Source organism: Microtus ochrogaster, unplaced genomic scaffold (assembly GCF_000317375.1).
Source record: "Microtus ochrogaster isolate Prairie Vole_2 unplaced genomic scaffold, MicOch1.0 UNK4, whole genome shotgun sequence".
Lineage (NCBI taxonomy): Eukaryota > Metazoa > Chordata > Mammalia > Rodentia > Cricetidae > Microtus > Microtus ochrogaster.
This window is the reverse complement of record NW_004949102.1, coordinates 15,097,542-15,106,691: the sequence shown is the minus strand read 5'-3', so window position 1 is coordinate 15,106,691 and position 9,150 is coordinate 15,097,542. Positions and strand designations below refer to the sequence as shown.

The following is a 9,150-nucleotide window of genomic DNA, read 5'->3' as shown; positions in this document are numbered from 1 at the left end:
AATACAGTTTCCGTGTAATTATTTTGGGTAAAGCTAGCCGTGCGGGCGGCTGGGTGCCAGGGACGCAGCCCACTGCTCTTATTTCAACAGTAATCAAACAGGAAGATTTTGTATTTTTTATGTGTGTCTGTCTCTCCATCCACTCCTATGCCGTCTCCCTGACTGTCCTTCTCTTACACATACACCAGCCATACATGAGGACACATCCCATCTCCTAACACAGTTGAATCCATCTTTGGTTGAGTCAGTGTTTGTTGCTTACAGTTGTTTGTTGTTTTGCTTTTCAAGATTTGTCTTATGTATATGAGTGTTCAGTCTGCATGTTACATGTGCTCACATGCATGTCTGGTGGCACTGAGTCCCATGGAAGTGAAGTTAGTAATAGTTGTGATCACCATATGAGTGCTGGGAACCAACACTGGTCCTCTGCAAGAGCAATGCATGCTTTTAACCCCTGAGCCCTCTCTCCAGTTCCTGCCTACAGTCTTGTAAACCATATATTTTATGGCTGAACCATGAAGTAGCAATATCTTTCCTCCCCTAAACACCTTTATAATTGTTTGCTTCACTTTAACAGCTAACCTGCCTCCAAACTCTCTTCTCTATGTGTGCATAGGTCATACACACTTGTGAACCTAATCTGGAATCAGTGGGTCTTGGAGCTGAATGTAGTGATGCTCAGTACAATGAAACCCAGCTGATAGACATATCACTACCATTGAATCTATACCTATAACTGCCTACTTCGGTACAATGAAACCCAGCTGATAGACATATCACTACCATTGAATCTACACCTATAACTGCCTACTTCTGTCTTTTGTTTGTCAAACAAAAACAATAGCAAAAACTTTTCCAGTTCAGTAACTATTAGAGGGGTAATGTTTTGCCTTGCTTTATTTTTTTAAACATGGGTTCTCATGTGGCCCAAGCTAGCCTTAAATTCACTATGTAGCTAAGGATGACCTTGAACCTATTATCTTCCTGCCTCCACTTCCCAAGAGTACTGGTATTAGAGGAGTTAACCATTGTGCCCGGTTTGTACAGGGCTGGGGGGTGGATCCTGGGGCCTCATGCATGTTTGGTGAGCACTCTTCCAACCGAGTTACATCCCTAGCTCCTAACAGAGACATGTTAGCAAAAGTCCAAATTGAACTGTGTAGGTACTGCTCTGGAAGTCTGTACACGTACATGTCAATACACAGGAATGGAGCCATGCCTTTGTGTTGTGCTGTTGTACACAACTGGAGACTTGGTAGATTGCAAATAAGGACATAACAGAAACACATTTTCTCATAGCTCAGGGGTTCAAATTTCAAAACAAGGTGCCTGTTTCTGGGGTGTTTTTGCTAGCCTCCTCCCCACCTTTGGTTCATCTTTTTTTTAAAAAAAAATATTTATTTATTTATTTGTTATGTATACAGTGTTCTGTCTGCATGTGTGCCTACAGACCAGAAGAGGGCATCAGATCTCATTATAGATGGTTGTGGGCCACCATGTGGCTGCTGGGAATTGAACTCAGGACCTCTGGAAGAATAGTCAGTGCTTTTAAACTCTGAGCCATGTCTCCAGCCCTCATCTTATTTCTGAGACATGTGTTTGCTGTAGCCCTGACTGGCCTAGAATTTGCTGAGTAGACCAGGCTGGCCTTGAAATCACAGAAAATCTACCTGTCTCCTCTCAGTGCTGGAATAAAAGGCCTGTGTCACCACACCTAGCTCCCTTTGGCTTTAAAGACAAGGTTTTCAGGGCTGGAGAGATGGCTCAGCAGTTAAGAGTATGCACTGTTTTTGCAGAGGACTCAAATTTGGTTCCCAGCACCTATAGCGAGTGACTCATAACTGCTTGCAATTGTATCCCCAGGAGATTGATGCCTTCCTCTTACCCCGGAGGGAGCCTTACTCACTTGTACAAACCAACAGAGACACGCATGTATGCACATAAAATAAGACTGAAATCTTTAAGGGCGGGGTCATGTAGTCACAGCTGCCCTCAAACTTGTTATATAACTGAGAATATCCCTGAGCCCCTTATCTTCCTGCCTCTAGCTCCAAAGTGCTAGGGTCAAAGTGTGTGCCACCATGTGCTGTGGCTTCTTGCTGGTCCTTTTTTGGTGGAGGACAGAAGAATAAGCTCTGCTCATAGCATTCTTAGGGTATATTACCACGTAAACACAGGAAAAGGGAACTAATGTAAGAGTTTCCAGGGATACATTCAAACCGGGGCAACATCAAACGGTATTTTGTAACCCACTTTTTCTACTTAGCAATGTGGCCTAGAATTGTTTCAATAGTGTGCTAGTTTCTTGCGGCTGCTAACAAATTACAGAGACCACTGACTAAAAGCAACAATCTTACAAAGTCAAAGTCTGAAAATAGGCCTAATTGGGCTAAAATTAAGTCCTTGGCAGGATGGTAGGCCTGTCTGGAAGCTGCAGAGGAAGCACCAGCTTCTGGAAACCTTCAGCCCTTGCTCCTAGCTCTCTTCCTCCACCTCAAGAGCCAGCAGCGTTGGCTGAGATGTCCTTAAGCTGCCACCTTGACTCCCACTTCTATCCCCCCCCTTTTTTTCAAGATAGGGTTTCTTTATGTAGCCCTGGCTGTCCTGGAACTCACTCTGTAGACCAGGCTGGCTTCCAACTCACAGACGTCCATCTGCCCCTGCCTCCTGAGTGCTGGGATTAAAGGTGTGTGCCACCACCACCTGGCTCCCCCTTCCACTTTTAAGGACCTCTGTGATTACACCAAGTCCAGCAGAGAACCCTGATAGTTCCGTATGTTAAGGCTGGCTGATTAGTAACTTGTAGCATGAAAGTGTTTGGGACTCACACACCTTTAATCCCAGCACTAGGGAGGTGGAGACAGGAGCAGTATGGCTGGGCGGAGAGAGGAGTGTAAAGGGGAAGAGACAGGAACTCACAGGAGTGTGGAGTCTGAGGTTTGGTGGAGACACAGTGCAGTCTAGGCAATCTAGATAGTCTCTTCAGTCTGAGCATTGGTAGAGGTGAAAGGTCTCTCTAGTGGCTGATGGCTCTGCTTCTCTGATCTTCAGCTTTAACCCCTGTATCTGACTCTGGGGATTGATTAATTAAGACAACTAGAATTCATGCTACAGTAACTTTTTTTTTCTGCATCCTTAACTCTGCTTGTGACTCAGCAGCCACATGAAAACTAGAATTGGCTGCTAGCCTATGTGGCCTCTCCCCATGCCAGCTCCTGGCTCCCTGTCTTGGTAACCTGTATTGACCTCTGTGCTCATCCTCCTTTTTCCTTTCTAGTATTCGTGTCCACTTTAATCATCTTTAACTTCAGGAAGGTTATTTCTGTAAAGCTCAGTATTGCTAAGGTTCACTCTTACTGCTGCAAGCGCCTGTAATGTGTGCTGTATAATATTCCACTGGGACATCACAGAGTTTATTCTCTCATCCAGAGCTACTGGGATTGTGTTCAGGCTGCTCCTGAGAATAGCAGTTCAAAGTAGCATTCTTGTGTATATTGTGATTGCATAGAATGTCTCTTGGGCAAGTAGCTAAAAAATGGAATTGCTAGGCTATCCTGTGAAAGCTAGTATGAAAGGGCATGCATGTTGTTTCTTCTTTCTTAGACCAGGCTGGCCTCAAGCTCAGAGATGCACCTGACTCCGCCTCCAGAGTGCGGGGATTAAAGGTGCACCACCATGCCTGGCTCCATGCTGTGTCTTAAAGAACTCAAATGACCTGGAATGATGGATGGCCCAGGCCTGTGATCCCAGTGCTTGGGAGGTGGAGGTAGAAAGATCATAAGTTCAAGGTCATCCTCCACTTAAGGGTTGCATGAGACCACCGTCTAAAAGAAGAGTCAATAAAAACTAAAAGAACTTGAACAAGCAGCTAATCCTGGTGACTTGTGCCTGTAATTCCAGCACTCAGGAGGCAAATACGCGGATCTATGAGTCCCAAGCTAGCCAGGATCACACAGGCCCTGTATATAGAATAGAACAAATAAAATATATCCACAGTCTATGTGCATTGCCCTCTCACCTGAGCTTAGCCTAAACCCCCGGGCAGCCTTTAGGTGTACATAAGACATTCAGATTGTGTGTGTGTGTTTTCAATACAGGGTTTCTCTGAGTAACAGTCCTGGCTGTCCTGGCATCTGCTTTGTAGATCAGGCTGGCCTCAAACTCACAGAGATCTGCCAGACTCTGCCTCCCAAGTGCTAGGATTAAAGGCTTGCACCACCACCACCTGGCTGACATTAAGATTATATTTAAGAAGTTTCTGGGGCTCACATGTTTACATATGACACATTTAAGACACAGGTAGGGAGTGGAGAGATGGTTCAGCAGTTAAGAGCATTGTCTGTTCTCCCTCAGGATCCAGGTTCAATTCCCAGCACCTACATGGCAGCTCACAGCTGTCTGTAACTCCAGTTCCAGGGAATCTGACACCCACACACAGACATACATGTATGCAAAAAATATCATGATGAGAACCAAATAATAGGGCTGGGTAGATGGCGCAGTCAGCAAAGTGCTTGCTATGCAATAATCTGAGTTCAGGTCTCCAGCACCCATGTAAGAACCAGGCATAACCACAGCAGCCAGGGAGGAGAAGACAGCAGATAGTGTTGAAATAGGAGCGGCGGGGCTGCGTCCCCAGCACCCCGGCCGCCTGCATGGCTAGCTTATGCCCCGAAATAACAACACACAAACTGTATTCATTTAAACACTGCTTGGCCCATTCTCTTCTAGGCTAATTCTCACATGTTAATTTAGCCCATTTCTAATCATCTGTGTGTAGCACCCCAAGGTGCGCTTACCGGGAAGATTCTAGCCTACGTCCATCCTGGGTCGGAGCTTCATCGCGTGTGCCTCAGAGAGCAGAGCTCTCACCTCTGCCCACAAGAGTGGAGCATTGTGTCTCTCTGAGGCATCTGCCCCCGAGAGGAGAGCTGTTGAGCCTGACCTCACTTCCTCTTCCTCCCAGCATTCTGTTCTGTTTACTCCTCCCACCTATGTTTTAACCTATCAGGGCAAGCAGCTTCTTTAATTAATTAACCAGTGACCTTCCTCCATCAAGATAGGAGTAACCCAGCATCATGCTGGTTAGCCAGCACTGCCAATGAGCAAGTCCAGTTTCAGTGAGAAACCCAGTTTCAAAAAATAAGGTCAAGAGGCTAGAAGATGGCTCAGTGGTTAAGAGCAAATACTCTTGCAGAAGACTACAGTTTAGTTCCCAGCACTCATGGCAAGCAGCTCACAGCAACCTTAAGTCCAGTTCCAAAGGAACTATGTCCTCTTTTGGCCTTTGTGGGCACCTGCATTCATGTGCACAAATCCACATACATACATAAAATGAAAGCTAAATCTTTTAAAAATATAAGGTGGAAAGAGATAAGACACTCAACTTGACCTTTAACCTCGACATATGCAAGCACACCTGTATAAACATAAACACACACAAAAAGAACAAAAAAATAAAATTTAATTTAAATATAGTACAATGGTATATAATTCTTTTGCAATACAAAAATAATTGTAAAAGGTTTTTTTTTCCATTTCTAAGTATGCACTACAGATTTTAAATAGTACATTGATGTTATAGACTGTGCACATTACACATTCCCCATCCTGGGCTGTCATCTGTGAGAGAACACAGCCATGAAGCCTGGAGCCCTGTTGAAACAATCAGAAGCAATTATCCCTCCTAACAGAATTACATGTGCTTCGTTTTAACTAGCCTTCATGTTTCTGTCTCAAGGCTGTAGATTAAAAATTTTAAAAACTAATCTAAAGTTCTGGTGTTGGGGGAATAGACATCCTTCCCTCAAGACTGGAAAATTTCAGACTACTGAGTAATAAACTCGAAAAACCTCACTGGGAAGTACACCAGCATGAATGAAGAACTAGACCTGAACACAGTTCATGGCAAGATGCCCATAGCCCCCAGGAGTTGCATCCGCCCTCCCGCTACTCTGCTTCCTTTTGAGTAACGTAAGTTTTACAAGAATGTTTCACAGAACTATACCAAGTTCAGCCATATCTGACCCACCTAATATTCTTGACAGTGAAAACCAGCTGTTATTGAAAAGTAGGAACAACAGAACAAGAAAACAAGACACTCTTGTCATAAAACTGTGATTTGTGCTCCGCACTGATCAGATCTGGATCTATGTAAAAGATGGCACACTGGCCCTCTTCTGAGCAGAGCTGCAGACCACCTTGGGGCTGGCCAGAGGGGAAGGCTGGGTCCAGCCACTTCTCCCGTTGCTTTGGCTCCCATTGTTTTGGCTGGTCTCTCTGAACGGGCCCCCTCTTCTTGCTGTGCAGCACCATGCCACCTGCAGCGGGAGGCCAGGGCATGGGGAAGAACCAGTGCTGCTTCCAGAAACTCCTCCATTCTCCCCACCCACTCTCTGCTCCCTGAGGGTGAGTCTGCGTGTTCTAGCCATGACACTGCACCTCAGACTTACAGAAGAACATTATAGGGCATAGAAACCAAGGTGATCTGATATAGGAAAAGATGTGTCTGTTCTCTGAAAGTGGGACGTAGACCCAAGAATACTTGGTTGTAGAATGACGAGGGTTCTGTAATGACAGCTCAGAGACATGAGGCTGAGATATAATGGAGATGTTAGCCATTAGGAGTTTTTGTCCAGGGACCCTTGTTTATAACTGTATTAATCTATTATGTGTACATGTGTGTGCAATATAATTTGCCGGGTGATAATGGTGCACACCTTTAGTCCCAGCACTTCGGAGGCAGAGACAGGTAGATCTCCAAGTTCGAGGCCAGCCTGGTCTACAAAGTGAGTTTCAGGACAAACACGACTACAGAGAGAAACCCTGTTTCAAACGACCCAAATCAAACAAAAAAAAAAAAACATATATTTTATAAAAACCTTTGCAGCCCTATGTTCAAACTGCTGTTCTTTCAACTGATATATGAAGAAGTTTGCCCTGGCTTTGTTTCCTAAATAAAGGCAGTAGCGACTTGCTACATTTTTCTTTTCCCTCGCCTTTTAAAAATCTACACCACTCAACTTGCCTCACTGTAACAAGCTATAATCTGAGTTCACTTACTGAGTGATCTCTAAGCCTATTCCCTGCTGCCGACTGCACAGCGTGGTAGAGAGTCTCACGGCCACCCTTAGAATCACACAGCTGGGAAGACTTCTCCCAGGACTCAGAGATGCATTCTTCATGGACGAGCTAATGTACAAGATGATGGAAGATGATCAAATGACAGTAATTCTTTAGTATGAAAGTACTTGTCACTGCAGCTAGGAGAAAATTTCCTGAAATGCTAACAGAAAAAGAAAAACAAAACTATTATCTACTCTTCAAAGCCAGGAATTATATGAGTATTCTGAGTGATTTTGGAAGAAAGGCACCGGGGAAGTCCAGAATCCTTTCATGTTAGATTACACAAGTAAAGAGCAGGGAGATCTGTGCCGCCTGATGTGAGTCCACACGTACCACCTCTCATCCTGATGTGCTAACAGCAAGGAACAAATGTCAGTCAAACAGGGTCCTGGACCACATATTCAAGTGCAGGAAACAGTTCCAATGTGATATGAGAGGAAACTGGTCCCTGGCCTGGAGCTCAGCTGTTCAGATAGGCACTCTGTTCTCCTTGGCCCACTTCTTCATGATCCTGATGATATACTCCACTTGGGTGTTTCCCGTGCTTCTCAGTAAGTGTAGCACTTCTCGGAGGGTCTCTCTGGGGAAAGGGTTTGAAAGACACTGTCTCAATAGAGAAGGAAAGCTCACAGTCTCTCACTGTTACACTGTATCCGAGTGAGGCATCCCTGTTCATGGGCCCTCCACTGAACATAAACCAATTACAAAGTTGCTAGTTTTCTAACCCATAGCCAAGGGTGGCTTCTTCAACAGATTTGTTTAGAAAGGGTTCACAAATATTAAAAATATAGAGGAGAATAGCAGTAAGGACTGAAAATTGGTGAATACATAGCATTTACACTTTAAAAATATCTTAACTTGCCGGGCAGTGGTGGCGCATGCCTTCAATCCCAGCACTCGGGAGACAGAGGCAGGTGAACCTTTGTGAGTTCGAGGCCAGCCTGGTCTACAAGACCAGTCCCTTTGTGTAGGTCTGTGTGAGTGTATTTGCACATGTATGCAGGTGCCTGAGGAGGACAGAAGAGTTTCCTCCTTGGAGCCGAAGTTCTAGGCATTTATGAGCTGCCTGACATATGTGCTGGGATTCAAACTCCAGTCCTCATGACTAAGCAGCAAGTGTTCTTAACTACGAGCATCTCAAGCTCCAAATTCATTAAAATTAAGGCTTGGATTTTAGGTGAGGCAATCTGAAGCTTCCCTGCTGTCTCATCAGAACATTGGCAGCTGACTGTTGGTGCCTCTCCTTGTAGTCTTGTTTTCTATCCCTTTCTCTCTGAGGAACAACCGACCTAAGTGCTTTTATTTGGTATTGTAAATAGACACATGGCAGGAAGTAAATTTTGATAATTTTGTTTTTCGAGACAGGGTTCCTCAGTGTAATAGCTCTAGCTATCCTGGAACTAGCTCTTGTAGACAAGGCTGTCCTCGAACTCACAGAGATCCGCCTGCCTCTGCCTCCCAAGTGCTGGGATTAAAGGCGTGTTCCACCACCGCCCAGCAAATTTTGGTAATTTGCTTAAAAAGAGTATTACATTTTTCTGTGTATGCAGTAAGCAATGAATATATTGTGTAGAGTTATTTTTAGAGCACTGAACTAATGAATGAATTTTAGCGGAGGCTAGCCTTTCTGGACTTGAGCCCACAATTCTGCTTCAGAATCCCATGTGCTAGGAATTTATTTTTAAGATTTTTAATTTTTATTCACATAGAAATATAAGCATCTCAGTTTTACATAATCAATACCTCTGCATTTCCTGTAATATGAGAAGGCAGAAGCAAAAACAGAATTATCAACCACATCTACTCTGTTCCTATTTCTTTGAGGCCTAAATTAGACAACAGAAGGAAAAGCCAATAGGCAGAGAAGAGAGTGGAGATGGAATGACATTTGTTTATGGAAATAGCTGTTCATCTGGAGTCAGATGTACACCTTGCCCTGGATTTGGAGGCTCTCGTATGCTTAGTGTCCCCAGTATGTGTGACTTATAATCATTTGATTCCATAAAATAAGACATTTCTGGAAGA

At 44.3% G+C, this 9,150-nt stretch overlaps 1 protein-coding gene across 2 annotated transcripts in view; it reads right to left on the bottom strand.

Moving 5' to 3' along the window:
- Positions 1 to 6,816: 6,816 nt before the first annotated feature.
- Positions 6,817 to 9,150, bottom strand: part of Ttc26 (tetratricopeptide repeat domain 26) — a 35,364-nt gene continuing 33,030 nt past the window's right edge. For both annotated transcript variants that reach the window (XM_026788595.1, XM_026788596.1), the window contains one exon: positions 6,817 to 7,705. In XM_026788595.1, the coding sequence (XP_026644396.1) occupies positions 7,594 to 7,705 (112 nt within the window). In that variant the 3' untranslated portion in view covers positions 6,817 to 7,593. The remainder of the gene's footprint in view (positions 7,706 to 9,150) is intronic.